The 22,924-nt window shown below is 29.6% G+C and overlaps 2 protein-coding genes across 8 annotated transcripts; one reads left to right on the top strand and one right to left on the bottom strand.

Annotated features, from left to right (window-relative positions):
• Window positions 1-1,323: 1,323 nt before the first annotated feature.
• On the top strand, window positions 1,324-4,026 carry LOC137829698 (uncharacterized). Its single transcript, XM_068636583.1, has 4 exons — window positions 1,324-1,479; window positions 2,092-2,599; window positions 3,030-3,274; window positions 3,601-4,026. Exons 2-4 carry the CDS (start codon window positions 2,130-2,132, stop codon window positions 3,834-3,836), a joined length of 951 nt encoding a protein of 316 aa, XP_068492684.1. The 5' UTR covers window positions 1,324-1,479; window positions 2,092-2,129; the 3' UTR covers window positions 3,837-4,026.
• A 2,914-nt stretch (window positions 4,027-6,940) lies between these two features.
• On the bottom strand, window positions 6,941-22,092 carry LOC137828172 (probable disease resistance protein At4g27220). Of its 7 annotated transcripts, none has more exons than XR_011083821.1 (12): window positions 21,943-22,092; window positions 21,768-21,839; window positions 21,599-21,672; window positions 21,417-21,495; window positions 14,365-17,265; window positions 13,250-13,848; window positions 12,301-12,843; window positions 11,297-12,201; window positions 10,753-10,853; window positions 9,623-9,887; window positions 9,146-9,506; window positions 8,571-8,880 (listed from the first exon to the last, which is right to left on the bottom strand). XR_011083821.1 is itself a non-coding variant. In XM_068634660.1 (8 exons), exons 1-8 carry the CDS (start codon window positions 12,102-12,104, stop codon window positions 7,110-7,112), a joined length of 2,805 nt encoding a protein of 934 aa, XP_068490761.1. In that variant the 5' UTR covers window positions 12,105-12,260; the 3' UTR covers window positions 6,941-7,109. The 7 variants fall into 7 exon arrangements, 4 of the variants coding, with proteins under 4 accessions (XP_068490761.1, XP_068490769.1, XP_068490745.1 ...); XR_011083820.1 differs by having other exon boundaries at window positions 14,365-17,270; window positions 21,943-22,087; XR_011083830.1 differs by lacking the exons at window positions 8,571-8,880; window positions 9,146-9,506; window positions 9,623-9,887; window positions 10,753-10,853; window positions 11,297-12,201 and having other exon boundaries at window positions 12,496-12,629; window positions 12,721-12,843; window positions 13,250-13,290; ... (1 more) ...; window positions 14,365-17,270; window positions 21,943-22,087.
• Between the last annotated feature and the right edge of the window lie 832 nt (window positions 22,093-22,924).

Genomic DNA, 22,924 nt, shown 5'->3' with positions numbered 1-22,924 from the left:
CACTTATATAGGTATTAAAAACAAACTTACGACAATGCTATTCTTTTAGATAAGTGTTTTTTTTTTTAAATTTTTTTTATTACAGAGATAATTCTATTTTTAAAAATAAAACATTCAAAAATATTATTTATTTTATAATGCTTTATTAATGTTTTCTTTGTATAATATAATACTTTATGGATGATGTCTGAATTAAAGATTCTTTACTATCTTTTGTCAATGTGATAAACTTAACTGTCAACATAAATATTCTCTATTTTCTATCACTTTGTATATATATTTTTTTTTATATTTGAGGACATTGATTTTGATGTTTTAACATACTTTTATAGACCCAAATACATGACTATATAAGCCTTGAAAAAATAAAACAAATATTTTTTCATATGTATCCAAATTTGCTTTTAGTACATCTCTAGTTTCAATTTAAAAATTACTCTTAAATAGTTTTTAGCTATTATCATCTAGAAAAATAACATTTAAATTAATTTTTTTTAAAAATATAATTATAAGATATCTTACACACAATATTATTTTGGTAACAAAATAAATATATTTTTTTAAAATTTTGGTAGATGGTAATTTTTTTATGAAATTGATCAAACAATTTATTTCTGGTTTTATTCCTAGTTACTAACCCTAATACAAAAATCATAAGTTGGGTAATAGAAAAAAAAAATATAAGAACCTCTTCATATGCATGGGTTTGCATTAGCATATGAAAACTAGTCCATAAATATGGCCATTTTAAACCTTTTCAACACCTCCTTATGAGAGTGAACATGGAAACAATGTGGTGCAAAAAATAGGGCAAATTCTTCCTGCACCATATCAATTTTAACCTCCACCATATCAATTTTTTAAATTTTCAAAACTACCCTCCTGCACCATATCAATTTTAACCTCCATCATATCAATTTTTTAAATTTCTAAAACTACCCTTATTCCAAATTTAAAAATCCAAAATAATAATTATAATTGAGAAATAAAAAATACATTATATAAAATAAAAATTCTGAACACAAAACTAATTCTGGATAAAAAATTTCAGAATTCAAAAATATATTCCGAAAATTGAAATCCAAAATATTTCAGATAAAAGTTTCAAAAATAATTTTTTCCATTTTTGTATAAGATTATTTTCGTCATTTAAGGAGGGGTATTTTTGTCATTTTCTATAACTGATTGGGTGCATGCTGAAATTGATATGGTGGAGGGAGAAATTGCCAAAAAATAGTTACTCTTTGTAAACCATTACTAGTAGCCCAACGTCTTGAATATCATTTTAGTATGTTTTTTCTTCCTGCACCCCTATAATTTCTAACTATCATTTTGGAGTTTTTTTCTTTTCAGTAAACCGCGCGTTGTTACAGTTTTTCTCCTCTGGTGCTTTCCATGTCCTCGCATCAAGGTTTAAGCTTTCAAAGTCTGGTCTTGAACCCTTCACACCCACTTTCCTAATTCGAAGGAGAAAGAATTGTAAGACATTATCTCACTCAACTTTCTGATAGCAAACAACTTGATGCCTTTTAAATTTTATTTGAAACTGTTTGGAATTTGTGATCTTTTTTTGGTTTCTTCTTTTCTGCTTCTTACTTTGGGTTTTGCTAGAAATTTCTGATGCAATTTTGGGTGTGCTTTACTTAAATTTTACAGGAACAAAGTGTTGGAATTTGCGATATTTTGCTGGGTTTTATTCTTCTATTTTGTATGCTTTACAACTTATACTGATTTTTTTTTTCTGAAAATGTATGTACAAGAACAAGTATTGGGATTGAGAAGAGCTTCCTAGTTATGATTCCATCTATTTTTTGTGTTTATGGGAAAATGTATGTATGCCAGTGTTGTACTTATGCTTGGATGTTATAATAATGATATCCTTTTTTATTTTTTTTACTTTCATTGATTTTATTTACCCAACATGTCTCAGTTATGCAATCTACTTTTATTGTTCCTGGGGATTGTGTCAGTAGTATTGTATGCTTGAGAAATAAATATTGAATACAAAAGACCGAGTAAATTCAGAAATTTATGTAGTTTTCTAGTTCTATTCCCACAACATGTACTCATGGATCATTTGCTTCTTTGTAGATTTGGTTAGCTGGTACTTGTTCTTTTTGAGTGGACCGATGGATTTGAATACTGATAAGATGCTGGCCAGTGATCCTGCAAGAAAGTTTTCGTTTAATCGGACAATCAGTAATGGTGATTTGGTTATTGTTTATGAAAGGCATGACAACATGAAGGCTGTTACAGTGTCTGAGGGATCAGTCCTGCAGAACCGATTTGGTGTTTTTAAGCATTCAGAGTGGCTTGGAAAGCCATTTGGCTCCAAAATATTCAGCAACAAGGGTGGTTTTGTGTACTTGTTGGCTCCTACACCAGAATTGTGGACACTTGTTTTAAGCCACAGGACTCAGATTCTATATATTGCTGATATTAGCTTTGTTGTCATGTACCTGGAGATTGTTCCTGGTTGCTTGGTTCTTGAATCTGGAACTGGAAGTGGATCATTAACTACTTCACTTGCAAGGGCAGTGGCTCCTACTGGACATGTCTATACATTTGATTTCCATGAGCAAAGAGCCGGATCAGCTAGGTAACAAGGAAGAAAGTCTACTTAGATTGCCTCTTTAAATATTGTGTCCATCTGTTAATTTGATGCCTGTGTCTTTAACTTTCATCAAGGTCATCAAGGTCATCAAGGCCTTATATTTAATAGCTGTAGATTGTGTTTTGTTGTTGTCTTGCTGGTGAAATTTTAAACCATATTTTTGGCGAACAAATAGTCATGTTTTTGAATGATGATACTCAAGTACAAGCTTATTTACCAGTACTCATCTTTTGATGGAGGAGTTGATAAAACATTAAATAGAGATCTTATAGTAAATATGGTATCTTTGTCTTTGTTTGTACGTGTGAGAGAATTCACTTAGGATGGTCTTTATCAAGATATATTTCATACTGCTTTTTATTTAAAATGTAATGGAGAATCATTCCTGTTATATTTTATTTTTCCTTTTGTTCAGGGATGATTTTGAGAGGACTGGTCTTAGCAGCTTAGTCACTGTGGGAGTCAGGGACATTCAGGGTGAGGGATTTCCAGATGAGTTCACTGGCTCCGCTGACGCGGTATTTTTGGATCTACCTCAACCTTGGCTAGCTATTCCTTCAGCTGCAAAAATGTTAAAACAAGATGGCACATTGTGTTCATTCTCCCCATGCATTGAACAAGTTCAACGTTCATGTGAAGTGCTTCAAATCAGCTTCACTGGTGCAGTATAGTTTTATTCTTTCTGTCATTATCTATATATTTTCTTTTTAGGTAGCATTTGGCCCAACGTTTTTTGGGTACAGCTTCTCCTGAAAAGTAGTTTGTCCAACACAATCTTTTGAAAGAAAAAGCTCTTAAAAATGAAAGTAGAATCTTTTGGCAGCTTCTACTTTTGAGAAGAGAAGCTCAGGAAGATCTTGTACTTGAGCTGCTGAACTACTATTTTGCTTTGTCTTTTGGTGCTTTCTCTGATAATCTATGGAACTAATGTTTATTAGTAAAAGCACTGACAGAATTCCTCTGTAAATGTTTGTCATATGTAAAAGATATAAGGACTTTTGAGGTACTCCTCCGAACATACGAAGTCCGAGAAGAGAAACTGGAAAGCACCCAGAGGAATGGAGATGGCTCCAATGATTCACTTCCTTGCAAGAGGAGACAGTGTTCAGATGGTGGTAATGTGATCCGTAGTCCTATTTCATCTGTTATGGCTAGACCATGTGGTGAAGCTAGAGGTCACACAGGTTATCTCACATTTGCAAGACTTAGATGTCTCATATGAAGAGTGTTACCACCATGTCCATCCTTTTTTCATTATTTCCTAGAAGAGAAGAAGTTTCGTATTTTAGAACTGTCTTTTTTTTCTTTCTTTTCATGTACAACCTTATGTTTCCATAGAAATTTGTGACATATGCTTGGCTGCATAAATATACTTTTGTCTTGATATGTAAGGGTGGATATAGTTCCTCTGATATGATTTCATTGTTCCAACAACCCGGTGGAAGGTGTATGCTAATTACCTAAGAATACATGGAGAAATTCCTCTGGGGACATTGTCTTTATAGGAATTAAAAACTGAACACTTGACAAAGTTGTAAGGTTTAAATACTTTTAAAGTTGTATCACAACAGAGTTCATACTGTGCCTATTCTACTGAAATTGCAGCCTAGAAACTTAGGAACTAAACTTGCAGGTTTGTGAACACTTTCAACCATGCATTTGCTTCTCATATTGCCAACCTAAGACCTCATATAAAACCCTATTCACATTCCTTTCCAGTTATATAGCTACCAATTCCTGGTAAAAGTTTGAACATGGGAACTAGAATTAGCTTTATAAATGTGTACATGGACAAAAGGGTTTACTTTGAATTACTAGAACTATTTTTGCAACATTCTTTGATGCGTGATAGACTCTTTTTCCTGTACTCAAATTCTCATCATTCAACCACTGACAAAAACCAATCTATATCGTTCAATTAAGGATTTGAGTGCTAAAATTCGAAATTGTGTGTAAAGTAAAAAGGAATGTATTTATCTTCTAATAAATTCAAATGGTACGTTTGCCAAGAATTTAATAAGTTTTAAAGAGTTTGTTGCTGTGTTTATCTTTCTCACTCGTTTATATCTTGATTACCATGACAATATTGTATCCTTTGATTGATATGAATGTTCATATAAAAATCATTTATATCGATTCCTCGCATATAAATTATTAAGTTGTTTCTTAAATATCGATTCCTCGCATACTTATAAAAACTTCTCATCATTAGGATCAGAGCAATTAACATTTCAAATTTGTTCTCAACATTCAAATATTTTAAGCATTATCATTTGGTTAAAAACTTAGAAGTACTTTCCAGTCAAATCTAAAATTCTAGATCATGGTAAACGAAGCATTACAAACAAAATAATAATACCAATCATCAATCAAGAACAAAATATTATATTTAGATATCATCTTTAAACATATTACTCTCAATCCCAAAAGATAAAATTAGTCACACATGATGGTTGTTCAATTAGGGATAGAAGAAGAGAGATGAAACAAAGATAGAAAAATCTATAAGAAAAAATTGTATATTGAAATATACCACCTAAGAATATATATAGAATACAAAGTACGAAAATACAAAAAAACATTTAATTTATTTTGTTGTAAATATTTTGTTGGAGAAGAGACTATTGACATTAAAGTATTTTCATGTATATTACACCAAATCTTTTATTGTATATTTAACTTTTATACAAAAGTAGATACGATGTACATTATTTTTATTACATGTCCTATCTCTCTAGAATTTATTCATGGTAAATAATTCAAATCTTTATTAATTTTATTAAGGTACATTGTCCAATTTGTGAAAATAATATTATCCCAAAAACTTTATATGTACAAATGAACAGAAAATTTTCTTACTCTTTATTATTTAAAATAAGTGGAAAATGTTACACTTGATATCAATCTTGTTTTTAGATTGTTTTCATAATTTTTAATCCTTGGATTGTCAATAGTCTCTTCTCCAATTGTGATTTTGAACAAAGTAAGTCAAAGCTGTGAATTATAGGCAAATTCTTCCTACACCCTAACATTTTCCAACCTGCACCCAACACAATTTAAAAAATTCCAAAAATAACCTTTATTTTGAAAATAAAAATCCGAAATAAAAAATAATACATTCCAGAAAAATATATCCGGAAGAGTTTTTTGTGTTTCGGATATAAAAATTCGGAAATAAAAATCAAAAACTCATTCCAGATAAAAAAATCCGTAATATAAAAAATAATACATTAAAGATATTTTTATCTTTTCCGTTAAAATTGGGTGCAGTGATATGATGCAGGAAGCAATTGCCTGAATTATATAATCACCTTGTCGGAAATCTAGTACCATGTCCACATTACTATATTAAATTATTCGCTTTAAAGAAAAAAAAATTAAGAAACTTATGGTATCAATATTATAAGAATTGCATATATCATCACAATAAGTATATATATATATATATAAACAGAACAAAAGTTTTTTAAACTTTTTAAAGCTTAAAGGAGTGAAGATTAATCGATAAATCTTTAAAACGAAAAGTAAAACAATCACTCAAAAAATTTAAAATAATGTAAGCAATGTAAAAAAATTAGAACAATTTTTTTCCTTAATCAAAACATTTCATTTTAAAGTATCCCAACATTTTTATCTTATAATTATTTGTTTTAACAAGATATTTATTTTAAAGATTAAAATTATCACCGAAAAAGGATTAAAAACATTTTTTGAAAATAAAATTATAGATCAATCAATAAAAAAATAACTACAAATCAAAAGTAAATAGTATATATTACTTTCTTCCTTTTTAATTTAATGTAGGACTTGAACCTTTTGGATTCCTATAATTTTGTTGAGTTTATTATTGTAGAGCATAAAGATAATTTTGGTTGCATATGGTAAGATAGTGGAATGTTGAATATAAGACATTGAGGCATTAGAAGAAAGAGGAATGCCAAAATGGGCTAATGTAGCACTCAATGCAACTCCTTTTTCTTTTCTCTCAAACATGAATGCTCATAATTTTTATCCCTTAAATGCTTTCCAGTCACACACTAATAGGACTCAATATTATTATGCTAATGAGACAAAATGACAATGGCATTCATTGAAGGAAGAGAATAGAAAAAAAATGGTTTCTGTAATTTTGAAGAAAAAAAGACATTTGATCACTTCACTACAGATTATAAAAGAACAAATAGTTTTTTTTTTATAACACTTGTTTTGTCTTTATCTCTCACCAAGAGCAACCTCTTACACAAAAACAAATAAGATAACAAACATACAACAAAATAGAATAATCAAAATTTAGAAAGTAAATTGAAACTATTTGATGAGTGGATGTGGTTGATGGGTTGAGTGCACATTAAATTAATTTAAGAGGAAGTTATACATGAAAAATTGAAGCATACACTACCAGGAAAAACAAGAGTAAACACTATATAGTCACAAGTCTTCCTTTTGAGTAATGAACAATTTGGTCTTTAACAATAGTGAACAACGAAAACTCTTATTAGGGATTTCTAGTAGCCATGCGATTGTATTCATATTGACTACACAGAACTGACCATTTGTAAGCCACCTCAAACAATTCTTTCTGAACTTTTCTTTGATCTTCCACCATTTGAGACATGTCTTTCCTCACATTTTGAAGCTCCATTTTGTACCCTACAGTTCCCTCAATGCATTTATTTTTTTCCTCCTCCAAAGATGATAAGGCAGCCTCACAAAGTTTTATTTCTTCCTTCAACCTATTGATTTGTTCCTTCAAAACTACTTTCTTCAGTTGAGCTTCATCGTATAAATTCTCTGCCTTAGAAATTTTGGAAACAAGAGTAATGGACAAATCATTCCCACGAGCTTCAAGTTCTGCCAACTTCTCAGTGGTAGCAAAGCCTTGCTTAAAGGAGTATACAATGCTTAGGAACTCTTGTTGCATAGTGCCTATAATATCTTTGAGTCCATTTGATAGAGTTACATCTTCGAAAGGAAGGTTGAACAAGAAATTAAGAGCAGACAAAAGGCGAAGGCTGTTAGTCTCAGAGGTAACTATGTCCTTCAAAGACATCTTTAGATACTTTTCCAACTCAACAAGGGTCTTTCCAACTATGTTATCTTCACCCTCTTTCCCCACATCAACAGGTGCAAATAAACTCAAAATATCATTGGTCCCAAAGTCTTGATTAATTTTACGATGACCTTCACTTGTTTTAGCCGTGCGTGTCTTAGTTTGGCTATTCCTAATTTCACTCTTGGAGGAATAAGAAGAAAATATAACAGAAAATATGTTAGCACCAAGACACGATAGTTACAAAGCATTGTGTTCCTTAAAACCATTTTTGATAAAATCATAGAAATGCAAGAAGTAGAAGTTAAATCATTAGTGTGATGGTAACAAATTCATTAAATTTAAATTCCAACTTCAAATCCAGTACTTTTTGTTTTTTAATTCCAATCTTTCAACAAATGATAAATCAAAATGGTAACATCATTTTTATGCTGATAAAAAATGTTGAAACTATGTTGATAAAATAAACTCACATGTGGATTTGATTTACTTTGGAAAGTAAATATTTGGTCCAACTGTGGGCCTGCGGATTCAGAAGGAATTGATGAAGCTGCCATGGTGTTCTTTGCTATGGTTTCCTCTACAACAACTTGTTCAATACTCTACAAAAAACAAAAAATGTAGCTTTCTTGTGCGCAATTTTATTTTGAAAATGACAACATGTTTGCCAACAAAATTTGTTTTGAAGAGGTTCTAATGCAATTTTATTTTGTTTGCCATTTACCTGAGGAATTTTGTGCCTACTTACAATTTCTCCAAGTGGCTTTTGTTGGTTCATCAAACACGGTTCGCTAATCCGCTGTTTGTCCTTTAATGCCTAAACAAAGTAATAAACACGTGTAAAATCATTATAGTCTCAATACTTTTATTTCATCTAATACTTGGAAAAATATTTGTTAGACTCACATTTGAGTGTATTTCACGCACATGAATATTCAAATAACTTGGAGTTAGACTTTCAACTGGTTGTGAGTTTGTTAATGATGTTGTTGTTCTTGGTATTTCTGAAGTGGAAACTTTTGCAACAAATTCCCTATCTGGTTCTTCATTTCTTGTAGCCACAATGCGGTCATTAGAAACAACACTTATTTCACCTTTTTCGAAGCTACTATTAACATTTTGGGTCTTCAAACGTACAAAAGTTCTTTTGCAATTTTCATTAAGCCCATCATCTTGTTCAATAGGCTGGGAATCTACGACGTCCATACTACTAGACCTGTGTACCAAAATTAAATTTTTCGCTTTATGCATCCCAAAGAGTAGAAAACTTAGAAATTAATGGTATCAATCTTGTAAGAATTGCAAATACCACCACAATGTATATATAAACAAAAAGAGAAAATCCACACAACCAACATAGAGATATAACTTCAAATTCACAAAAAAACTTATACATTTTATTTGGGCATTAACAAAGTCATTTAAGATTCTTTATTTCATTAATTCTTTACATTACATAGTCAAGAGTTAAATGATCATACCTCTTAGGATTCTCATCCATTTGTCTCTTTGTAATGTCTTCTCTCAGCTTAGGATCCCTCGTCAAAACATGTTGACGCATTTCATCTACCCATGAAATCTCAAATCCAATTTCAACAGCTTCATCGCATAGTTTATGGAACACTTTTTCTCTTTGAGGAATAACAATATCGACATTTTCCTTCTGAAGGAATAACAACATATCTGCTAAAATTTTCAACCTCCAAGCTTGAAAGCGCTCACTAAACTTTTCGCAAGCATTCCAAAGATGAGGATATGTTGTTATTGCCTCCACTAGAAGAGCAATTTGTGCATCATCCATATCCACAAAATGTCTATATGCTTCCAATCTTGTACGAATATCTGCAGAAGTTGTAGAAAGTTTGAGTGAGTGTTATGAAAATATAGGATTGAAACAAGAAAAGAAGAAATAAAAAACCTGGAGAAATTTCAACATTGTTGTTAGAAACAATATGTACCCTCTTGTTTGTCCAATAGATTCAACCCTTCTTCTACTTGGATTTCTTGGCTTGGCATGATTCTTGCCTTGCCTTCATTCATCTTATCATCTTGTTCAACAACCTTGGAATGTTGTGCAAGTATGTCCACACCACCAGATTCAATGTGAGTTGCAACACCACTTCCAATGCTAATGTCTTCAACACTAGTTGACAAATGTTTTGTCTTAACACCCTCAACTGAAGCCCCCTCTTCAATGCTCTTATTTCCTATGTTTCCAATATCCTTTTCACAAATTAAGAAAATACGATTGAGTGAGAGTTTATAAAGTTTGAAAGAACCACTATTTTTAATATACATCATGTGATGGTATAATACTAGTTGGAGAATTTTTAGTGGTTGTGTTACTATTGTTTCTTCTAGTGCATATTACTCTTAATATCACACAATTCATTTTTAGGTTTAGTAATTATATAGTGCACTTATATGCTAAGGTATTTCATGCAAAAAAATTTACCATACAAATTAGAATTGGACTTTTAAATTCTTAAATAGTTGTTGGTATTGCTACTCTCTCACTAATGCTAGAACTTTTTCAATAAATATTGTCAGTTTCAATAATACACTTTACAATGCTAAAGCTAAGTTTAGTAAAGTAACTTTCATTGTGACTATACTTCCTTCTTCTTTATATTTAATTTTAGTTTCAAGTTGATTCTTAATTAGTTGACATAGGCTGACATTATCTAATATAATTTATATTAATATTAATAAAATTTATAAACTAGTTTTAGATATTTATTTAAAAATTAGTTTATAAGTTTTATTAATATTAAAAATTATAATAATATCAATAATTTTATTAGTCTATAAAATAATATTTAATTTAATTAATTATTTTTTCACTAAAATTATTAGTTACTAGTTAATAATTTTTTTAAGTGTAATATTTTATTTCATTTAAAAATATATATTTTGGAGATAACAAAACAATTTCTTACTTTTATGATTCAGGTACTTATTTAAAATCTCAAATCTTATTTTTTTTCCATCACGTAAGTTTAAATTAAAAAAATCCTAATAATGAGTGAAAAAGGTTATCAAACTTTTTATAAATTGTACTTAGATTCATAGATTGATTGGTTCTGACCTGTGATGAAGTGAAATCACTGCTACTAATACTAGAATCTTCATCTAAATCTTCCATCAAGTCCCTAATGTCCCACTCAAAAAGTCCTGTGTTTTTTAAATCTGTACAAGAAAATTATATGTTAAGGAATTCACGTGACAATCAAAGACATAACAAAAAGAAACCTCAGCTTTCCATGATGGATCATTATATCATTACAATTAAAATAAAAAATGATTTAAAAAGTTTTATGATAGGAATTTTTTTTATCACCCATCAAAATAAAGTGTTTTCATTATAAATGTTCTTCATAACTAAAATTGTTAGAGCTTAAAATTAAAAAAAATACTTGCAGCAAATAATAATTTAATGTGTTTATTTAAAAACTTCTAGTGAATACTCGGTTGGAAATTTGAGTGAAATAGTTAATTTGTAAATATATTTTCTTTAGGTGAAGTTGAGGGTAAATTTGTCTCAAATCATGCCAATGGCATATGGAAATTGATCATATTCTATGAACTATTAACAAGTTCTTGGTTATATTTGAAGATTGTATAGTATTTACCTTTATAAGGAAAAATTTCCTTGAGCTTCTCAAAAGTAGTTGTTGGAGTCAAAGAGAGTTTTGGACATTCGTAGACAACACTATTCTTTAAATTGGGCAATTCAATCTCTTGACTGAAGTTTGAGAGATGCATAAATATTAAAACTTTCAGTCTTGGAAGCTCAACTTTTGTCTTTCCTATCTCATCACCTTGTCTTTGTTCACATCCAACAAGCTCTTCTAGTTCAGAGGCTCCACTTATGATCAAAAGATAAAGATTGGGAAGGTCATTAGATGTAGATCCAGAGATAACTCTTTTTAGCCTGTGGCAATGTTCAACATACAATGCTTCTAGTTTTGGGAAGCATGGTTGAGAATAACTCTTTTTAGCTTGTGACAATTTTTTATCCTTCACATCCTCTTCAATGATTTGTCTTAATTCCTTGCATTTTCTTATCTTCACAGTATTCAACTCTGGTAGACATCTTAAAACATACTTTGGAAAGATTTTTTCCAATTTTGCACATCCAATTATTTCTAATCTTTCAAGATTTGAGAAGGTAACATAATTCTTTGGATCTCCTTGTTCACATCCAACAATCTGCTTCAATTCCATGCATTTTTTTATGCTTAGACACTTCAACTTTGTTAAGCTTCTTAAAATAGAGGGAGGAAAGATTACTTTCAATTTTGCACATCCCATTATTATTAATGTAGTGAGATTTTGGAGATTAACTGAATTCTTGGAAGCCACCCAAATATAAGTCATTTGAGGTAGATTTTCCAACAACAAATCCTTTAACCTTAAACTCATTTGTTGCCCAATCATTCCATGTCCATTAAGACAAAAAAATACCTTCTACTTCACAATTTCTTATGGATAGATTTTCCAAAGTGAGGAAATGGTTCTGAGTCCCTTTTGAATCCTGCAAGACATTAATAGGAAATATAAAAAAAATCCAAACAAAAAAGGAACAAATAACTAATAACTATAAAAATAAAGACAAGACTACTTTCCTACTTACACTAATAAGCCCTCTTGAATCCGTAGGAGCTGTCAAACAACTAATAGAATCATAAAAAGGATAGGAACATTCATGACACTCAAATTCCTTCAAAGATGGCCATGTCACAATGAGATTGTTGGTAGCACAAATGCTAACAAAATTTGGTAGATTATGAAGAGAAAATATTTCTAATGTTGATAAATGAATATGAATCTCCTCACAATCCTGATTAGCTACAGGATATTGGCCAAACATATATTTCAATTGGACACAATCACGTATGGAGAGCTCTCTTAAGTTTGGGAAGATAGCATTCAAATTCTCTTTGCCATATTCATCCTCCATGTCTATAATGTGCTCAAGTCCATGACATTGCTTAATTGTCAAGATTTCCAACATCAATGATGAAGCAATGGACGGTTTAAAAAGGTACTTTACCTTATCAAAGCCTTTCAGTTCAATCTCTCTTATATTATGCATAATAAGCAAGGTCAAACCTTGTGGTTGTTTTGAAAGATATTCAACACTTTCAACTGCGGGAACAAAATCTGAGTTCGATATCTGCAATATATACACCAAGTTACTTCTTACACCAACTAATTAATGTCTAATTACTATTGCATTTAATTTCTAACATATTATTCGTGTAGATTAGAATTTTAAGAAATACCACTGATTTTTTATATTCACTTGTTTGTTTATAAAAATAAATTACTTTTTGTTTAGTCCAATAAGAGAAAGTTGAAAAGAGAATAATTTCACAAAAGTAATGTACCCAAAATAATCTATCCCAATACTTGGATATTAAAAATTCATGTTCACATTTGGTATGAATTCAAGTCACCAAATATGTCGTAGTGCTTGTAAGAGCATTTTCCATTTTACCACAAATCTTGCAATTCAAATCTTTAGAGAAATTTTTTAAATACACGAAAAGAGAAGCAAAACAAGTGATAAGTAATCATACCTTGATTGAAATGTAATCTCCATGTCTAGCTTTCGAAGCATCTGTTGAACAATTTATCATGAAAAACTCAATAAATATCCCAATACCTAATGATAGTGTTTTCAAAGATGGACATCTTACATGATAGTTATCTAGAATGGTGTTACCCTGGTTACAATCAAATTTGAATACTTCTAAAGCAGGAAGCTCAATTTGAGTATTATTTTGTTTTTGGTGACAAGAACTTTCTCCAAAATTATTTCGACTTGAAAAATATTTCAAATCATCAGCCTCTTCACTTTTTATATCATTCATTTTCATCATGCCTCCTACAAAAGAGACAGAGAATATACGTTGCAATAAGTCACATCCAATGATATGTAGTTTTTTCAAACTCTGGAAGATTGAAATATCACTATGAAAGTCATGGTCATCCTCGAAAATATTTTCCTTATGATTTTGATTGACCCTTTCATGAGTTACTACATGCTTCAAACTACTGCACTCTTCTATGATCAATTCTTCCAAAGAAGTCAAGGTCTTAGCTGTAGACGCTGTAAAAATTGAGCCTAACTTTGGACAATTGTTTATCCTAAGGCTTGCAAGGCTTGATAGAGTTCCTGGAGCAATTATAAATAAAAAAAATATCGTTCAACATATTAGAGTTCATTATATATATGCTACTTATGCAAGTTGCATTTTGATTTTTTAAAACATTAATTTTTAAGGACTAAAACCACTATCTTAGGCATCAAATGATCGGTTAATAATGATGAAAAGAATCATACAAAATAATTTTCTTTGAATAATTCTAAATTATATCAAAATTTTAAGAAGCAAATATAATTGTCTTTAATTTAGACCAAAACAAATTTTGATGGTTCAAGTAAAACTAGATTAATAATGTCAACAGTTTGAACCTTATATATGGAAAATCATGATCAGGATGAAACAATGTACAATTAATATGCTTAAATTTTTCATATACAATAATAAATTCATAATTTTTCATATACAATAACGGATTCACAATTTTTCATGTAACAGATTCACAATTTTCATGTAACTTGTAAATAACTTGTAGACTTACTAATACATGCTTAAACATATTTTGAAATGAAAACGGAAAAATGTACCTGGGCTATGTTTCACAATAGATGTTGATGGAATTGAAGTTCTATACAAATGTGGATACTTATCTTCCTCAACAATTTCATTAAGTTCTTCATTTTGATCATGGTGTGTTAATGGAACAATATCCCCAAATATTTGATCTAGCATGTCACATTCTTCAATCTCGAGCACTTTCAATTGAGCTAAACCTCTTACAATGTTGGCCAAGAATATATGCTTTAATTTTCTACAACTATTTACCTTTACTTCCTGAAGATTCTGGAAGGTTTGTACATGAGTGGTAAATTCACCTTGACTTTTCTCTTTTTTGTCATCATCTACTAATATATGCTCAAGTCCATCACATCTTGTTATTTTTAATATTTTCAATTGTACCAAACGTCGAGCCACAACATAAGCAAAGAGAGATGTCAACTTTGGACAATCACTTAAATACAACTTCTCTAAGTTCTCAAAAGACCCATTGGTAGGTTGAAAACAATGCCATAAAGCTCTTAGATTTTCCATGTTATGGATTCTCAATGTATGCAACTTGGAGAAGAGAGTTACCACTTCACTATAATGATTACTAGTGTCAATCAAACACTCTATCTCTTCAGAATCTCGTATCTCAAAGTTATTCAATTCATCCAAACCTCCTCCTTCAATTTGAAATATATCAGGGATGATATTTTTTGTGCCTACTTGAATATTGGCTATAAATAGATCCTTTGCTTTTTTTGCCAAACTCTTAACTACCTCATTTGATATGTTAAAATAGTTAAGTAATAAAGTTCTGTGATGAGAGCAAAATTCTTTAACATTATAATCATAAAAATTATGGGATCCTAATACAATTCCATAACTTTGAAGTGTTTGGGGGACACTAAACGTGTTAAAGAAATCAATATTGTCTTTACTGTTAGCATCCCATTCTCCTTCAATATCGACAATGTACAACTCTTCGAGTAGAGGGGTTCTTTTCATTACTTCAAACTTCTTCCCCTTAATGTCACATTTGTTCAACTCTAACAATTTTATGGTTGGTACTTGTGTAATTCCAACGTTGGTTTGTAATTCAGAACATGAAGGCAATGAACAACTAAATAGCGAAATACTTTGAAGTTTCTTCATATAGCTTATAAATGAGAAGTCGCTCAATTCATAACCGAAAATGGCTAGACAACGAAGATTTGTTAATGTTTTTAAAGACATTGTTGACAGTGGTGGTGTTATTCCATCCTCATCATTGAAAAGAATCAAAACTTTGAGCATTCCCATTCTTTTGAAAATTCCATCAAATTCTTTCAATTTTGTTCGTAAGAATAAAAACTCCAGATTGGAACAGTCCAAATCATTTGGAAATTTCACACACCATAGATATCTTACTGAATTTTGTTCAACAATCACATCTTTTTTCACTTCGCACTTGATGATCTTATTCTCATTCTTTGCTATCAAGTGGGCTACATCGCGAACTGTATCATGCATTTTGACACGTTCATTATCTTCATCCAACAATAAACAAGAACTAACGAGCTTAATTTTGGCTGCAATCACTTCACTCTTTGCCTCCTCATATGAGTGTGTTTCTCCAACTACACCTAATCCTACTGCATATCTTGTTAAATGTCCTACTGGAATTACAAAATCTTCAGGGAACACAGAACACAACAGAAAAAGTGATTTAGCTTCTTTAGTATCCAAATTATCATAGCTCAGCTGCAAGCACTTGTAGGGATCGATCAAACCTCTTTCAATATTTATTGGCTTGGAACTTCTCAATTTATTCAATGCAACACTCCATATTGTCTCATTTTTTCCCTTTAAACTACTAGCAACAGCTGCAATGGCAACAGGCAATCCTTTACATTCCTTGGAAATTAATCTTCCCATATGCCTTAAGGCATCAGAGGTACCTTCGGATATAAGTGCTTTATTTTGGAAAAGACTCCATGCTTCTTCATCCGTTAAAATTGGTAAGTAAATCTTTCTTTGACAATCCATTGAAGTACAAACTTCTTCCGATCTAGTGGTAATGAGAATCTTGCAACCTTTATGGTGTTCAGAGGAGGGAATCCCAATGCCACCAAAGTCAAGTTTCTCCCACACATCATCTAGAATCACAAGAATTTTTTTCTCCTGGCATAATCTCAAGCACAATCTTTGGGCTCTCTCCATTACTTCAGTTTCTGGAAATGTATATTGCAATGAACTTGCAATTTTTTCTTGGATCCTTCGAACTTCCACTGTACTTGAAATAGATACAAAAAGAACTTTTTCAAAACAATGTTCTGCTTCTACTAACTTCCTAACCTCCATTGCTAATGTGGTTTTACCACAACCCCCCATCCCATACAATCCAATCATGGCAATATTATTATTTTTTACTGCTTCCAGTAGTTGCTCATATGCAGATTGTCTACTCTCAAAAGTCATGCATTTTTCTGAGAGAAAATGAAGGGTGTCTGATGGAAGTGTAGAAATGCGATCAAATGGCACATATTTTCTACCCTCTGCGATGAACTTTTCAAGGTACACATTTTTATTTGCTAACTTTTTTCCTACACGGTATTGCCAAATCCAATTCGGACAATGCCCAAAGCAGCAGATTTTTTTGGCTTTTGCCTCTTTCAATAACTGATTCACATTGTCTACATCATTGATAGCATCTTGTAACCACTTGTCAACAACTTCACTGGTCTTTCTTGTTTGTCTCTTAGCATTTGTAACAAATTTTTGGACACTATCTCTCGTTACAATCAAATCACCCTCTTCTTCTTCAAGCTTTTTATGAAATTGTTAAAACAACAAGGATAACGTAATTGATTTAATGCTCCACACACTAAATCTCTTGAAACGGAAGATGCAAAACCCAATAGGCACTCCATCAATTTGTTCCACCAAATGCAATTTTCTTTAACCTGAACTAGAGAAAATGAATACTCTATAGTGAGTTTATATTTACATATATTAGATAACAAAAGATTTTAACATCCTTTGTTGTATTACATATTCCAGTACATCACTTTTATAGTAAAATTACATAAAAAAAAGTTATGATGTTAGGTTTAGTAATTAGATTTAATTTTTTATATTTTAAATAATCAATTATTGGACACACAATAGAAATAGAAATAAATCTAATAACTTCAATCATTAGTTTTAAAAGTTTATGTGTGATAATAATTTTTAAATGTTCTTACTTAGATAATTTTGTCAACCATAGTTATTTTAAATAATTTTATTTTAAAAAAATCTTACACTCCCTAAAAAAAATATATTCAAACATGTGCTTAAATGAGAGCCAAGTATGTCAAAAGATTTGTTAAGTAGAAAAAAAAAGTGAAGAAGTAAAAAATGTATTTAACCAAAGCTTGAACTGAAATATGCATTATATATAAAATTATTATATATATTTTGTAAGTTTAATTTTATTAATATTTATTTTAATTTATACCAACTCTTTTAGATTATAGCACTTTTAGATAAAATTTACAAATATGAAAAAACAAAATTATAGTGGATTATAGGAATTAAGTTATTGTATGAATTAACGATCATAATTTAATTTACACTTTAAAGTTTTAATGATAAATTTTTGGATTGTAATCATAGATAAAACTATTATTTTAATTTAGATTTATTTAATTGGGTTTATTTATGTTTAATTATTATTTATGTTAATTTTGTGTTTTAAGAGTAGATGGTCTAAATGGTTTAAAGAAAGTTTTTACCTTTGCGAGTGAGTGAATATGTGAAAGTTCATGTTGTTCTTTTTTAATCTAAACAGAAAACGAGATTCAAGAAGAAGACTTAGAGAACAAAATCTACAATATCTCAAAAACAGAATTGGAAGAAAATTTTATTCAAAATACGAAGAAACATAGTTCAGGATAAAACTAGAAACAAAACCCAAGAATTATGGAAAGTTGGAAACTCTATTAACAAAATCTAAACTAGAATATTTTCTAAGATTCTAAGACCAGATTAACCTATAAAAATTCACAAGGTTCATGAAGAAATCATCAAGTTTCAGAGTTTGATAAAGGTGTTAGAAAAAAAGAGCATTAATGCTTTCTTAGTGTTTTATTTTCTTCTTTGTAATATGTTTAACAATGAATTTAGATAATTTCTAGATCAGGATTATCTTCTCATTTCTCAATTGTACAATCTAAAAATATATATTATAATAAGGAGGTGTTACAAAATTTTCAAAATACAGTATACAAAGGAAGATATAGGGAGAAGGTATGTATGTCTTAAAGAGAATTTGGCAAAGTATTTATGTTATGTTACGGAATTGATAATGGTATATGAAATATAGATCATGTTTCTACCGCATTTTTATTAAATATCATTTTTAAATGTGAAGAGATATAAAAACAGGGTATTATAATGCTTAAAAACCTAATATAGTAAAACTAAAAGTTATATTGTTTTAGGGTTTAGGGTTTTATGGAAACATACATTAATATATAAAAATAGTTATAAAATTTAAAAGATATTACTATCACTTTATTTTTAACAGGATTTATATATTTACGAAATAAATAAGAACAAAAATATTTTTAAAAATAGTGTAAGAAAAATATCCATCTTATATATTATCAATGGTAATATAGAGACGGATGAACAGTATTTTTTATTACGATAAAAATAAATAACTATCTAACAATAATTTAAAAAACGTACGATAATTATTTTAAAGTAAATGTATTATATAATTATTTTTTGTAGAGAAACTATATACTTACTTCTTTATTAAGTAAATTTTATTTAATTTATTAAAGGATAAATTTGTCTAATTAATATATGACAAAAAATAGTTATAAAAAATATGTTCTTATACAAATTAATGATAATAGTAAATTAATTAACCCTAGTATAATAAAGAATAAATACGAGTGATACATTGTTGTCATATTTATGTATATACAAGTTTATATTTAAAAATTATAAATTTATAAATTTATAATAAATAAAAATATTAAAATATAAATGTACAGCTCATTTTATTTATATATATATAAACACTGATACATTGTGTGTGAGTGTGTCATCGAAATAATGTGAATAAATTTGTCATACATGTCCAACATCTTTCCTACTTCAATAAACACTTATACATTAGGTAATTACAATATTTAGTTTTAAAAATAAATATAACTATATTTTAATTTTTAATAATAAACATAATTATATTTAAATGATAAAAGTTAAAGATGAGAATACACATGAACGAGGCGTCTTCATTTCTGTTAGTAAAAACTAATAACAATAAAAATTTATTTATTTTAAGTGTCTTTTTTTATTTCATTAATTTATTCTCCCTCTATTTTGTTTCTCAAGTCAAGTTTTTAGGTTACAATAACAAATCCAATTTATAATTATTCAAAATTATATTATTTTATATCTATTTAAATATATTTATCTTAAATTTAAATTTAAATTTTTACATTTTAAGTTCAATCTATTTAATTGACTTTTGATGAAATATAAATTAGATAGTTCTTTTAATTTTGAAAATCCAAAACTATGATATGCCTAAATTAGCTTAAGAAAAACTAAGTTCAGCTAGACCCAAATAAGGTAACACTAGGTCGGATTCATGAAAGATTAGACCAAGTTGACTGAGTTAAGCCAACTCAACTCGAACTCAAGTCAAGTCAGTTCATACCGAATCGAGTCTAATCGCTTTGTCCTAGTTAAACCGAGTTGTGTTATGTTCAAGTCAGGCAAAGTATGGTTAGGATTGGGTCAGGTTGGTCCTAGACAGAGTTGAGTTTGAGCTGGTCTAGGTCAAGTAAGGCTAAGGTGAGATTAAGACAGATCGATCAAATCGGACCAAGTCAAGTTAAGTTTTATTTCAGTCCCCCATGTGATGTTCGTACGACGTATCTACAACCTCTTTACGAGCTCCATAGCAAGATATTATATATTTTGTTTATACATCGAGTCCACATCGAGTTGAAACCATGTTAAGCTGAATTGAATAAGTTCCTCGTCAAGTCAATTAGGTTGATCCCACATCAAATTTAATCTAATTGACAAAAAAAAATTATTCTATTTTAAATTAATCTAAAATATTCAAATTAATTTGCTTTAGTTAAATGAATATTTATTTTACATCCAATCTATTTTATTATATTTAAAATTAATTTTAAAAAAAATCCATCCATGACCCTCGGAACTTCTCATCTCACTTTTCCCTCCCATCCAGCTATTCCCATTTTGAACTCTATCGTCCATGTGGTTGTTTATACTGAGTTTTCGAGTATTTTTAATAAAAGTTGTTTATAATAGTTATTTATAAATAAAATTATTATTTTAATGTAACTTCTATCCATATAAATGGTTTAAATTTAAAAAGAATTATGTATAAATTAAAGGGAGTTCTTATGAAGATTAGTTTCCGTAACAAAATTATAAATTATAAAAATCACTGCATTATTTTAGAAGAAAAAGAGAGTACGTGAAGTAAAACAAAACTGCAAATATAAGTCCTAATTTATGGGAAAATAAGAAAGATTCAGCTGTTGTCTAAATTAAATAATATAAAAAATTAAAAATTCTGCTATTTTTTTAATTTTGTTAACTAAACCATCTTTATATTTATTCTAGGTCTAATAATTTGTTTTATTATTTTTATTAGACTTATTTATTTTCTCTGTCTATTTTGTTTGTCCAAGTCAACCTTTATAAGTTCTCACCCTTCTCATCTCACTTGAGCCATTCTCACTATTTTGAACTACTTTTTATTCCCAGTTTTCACAGATCTCATACTATTTCTAATGCAAATTATTTTTTCAGATCTCACATATAAATTATTTTATAAATAAAATATTATTTTAATGGAGATCTCGACATATAAATTATTTAAATGTAAAGAAAAATATTTATAAATTAAAAAAAGAGTTAGTTCTGAACAGTAGTTTCCGTGACAATATTATAAATCATAATCAATAATACTACTTTAGTTTAGAAAACAAAACAGAGTATGAATCCTGTTCATAGTTCACATCTAACTAATTTGGAAGTGGAAAAAGAGGAAACATAGGTGAGATTACGTTACCTGCTTCAACTAGAGAGAGATGAGAGAAAGAAGTGGCGATCCATGACTTCAACACAAGAGATTCTGAAACGTTAAGTTGCTGCAGAAACATAAACACAAACACATGATCTACAGCTTCGTTTGAAAAGGAATCGATTAGAAATTGAAATCAAAGCAGAAGTTAACTTCACACCGATTCATACCTCCACAGAGATGAAAGTATTCCATTGCTTGAATCGAGGAGAGAGTACAAGAGACGCTGAAACATATTATGTTACTGCACAAACACAAACACGTGATCTACAACTTGAATCGAAAAGGAATCGATTAGAATTTGAAATCAAAGAAGAAGTTAACTTCACCGATTCATACCTCCACAGAGACGAAAGTATTCCATTGCTTGAATCGAGGAGAGAGTAAAAGTGACGCTGAAACATTATGTTACTGCACAAACACAAACACAAACACGTGATCTACAACTTGAATTGAAAAGGAATCGATTAGAATTTGAAATCAAAGCAGAAGTTAACTTCACACTGAATCATACCTCCAGAGAGATGAAAGCACTCCATTGCATAAGAGTTAAGAATGAAAGCACAGTTGTGAAGATTATAGCAAGCCACCTTTTTAATGGTCTTCTTCTTATTCATATTAAAATACCCAAGTCTTCCTCTTCTCTATAAATTATTATTAACATAAGCATTGTAATTTAAAATTTGGTATATAAGAACAATTTAGCTGTAGTAGGTAAGGTCTACAAAAAAAAACTAGTTTAACATTCAGTTGTACCACCCTAATTAATAATGTGAAAAAAGATACGTTGCACATAATCCACTCTGGATCTCATTGTATTATTAATAAATGCAATCATTATGAATTTAAAAAAGTTCAAAAGTTATTTATATTTACTTTAAATATGATAAAGTAAATGAGATTTTCAACTATTGTGGCTTTGAACACTTCCTAATTATTGGTTCAATTGTATATATTAATCAATTATTACCACGAAAGTTTCTGCGTTATAAATTTTATAGCAATAGAATAGAAGGACGTTGTATTTTTTAATTTTATAGAGGTAAATAAGCTTTATTTTGTCTTTGTCTAGTATTTATTGATTGATTTTTTTTCTCTTTAGCTAGACCTGGAATGAATGTACTGCTTGTATATATTCAGACTATTTGTTTTGATTTTAAGTTTTAAGTGAATAATAGAAGAGATATTCTTTCTAATATCATTTGCCTTTATTTTACTTTGTTGTCCATCTATGTACTCTTTTGTTCATCTTTGTTCTATTTTATATTATGGTATAAGAGGCATTTAAATCCTATTCTAGCAAGTGTTTGGTGGGCTTATCAGGCCCCCTACTATTGGGCTGTTATCGGACCACCCATAAATATATTGTCCTACGCATGAGCTGTCATTCTCGACATGAGGGGTTGTGTTGGAGACCTCACCTCATAAGCGGGTGCAAACCTCACCTCATAAGCCGGTTTTATGAGGTTGAGTTAGGCTTAAAGTCCACTTCCTAA

This window comes from Phaseolus vulgaris, chromosome 11 (genome assembly GCF_000499845.2).
Source record: "Phaseolus vulgaris cultivar G19833 chromosome 11, P. vulgaris v2.0, whole genome shotgun sequence".
In the NCBI taxonomy this organism is placed as follows: Eukaryota; Viridiplantae; Streptophyta; class Magnoliopsida; order Fabales; family Fabaceae; genus Phaseolus; species Phaseolus vulgaris.
Note: the sequence above shows the minus strand (reverse complement) of the source record. Positions and strands in the feature narration are given on the sequence as shown.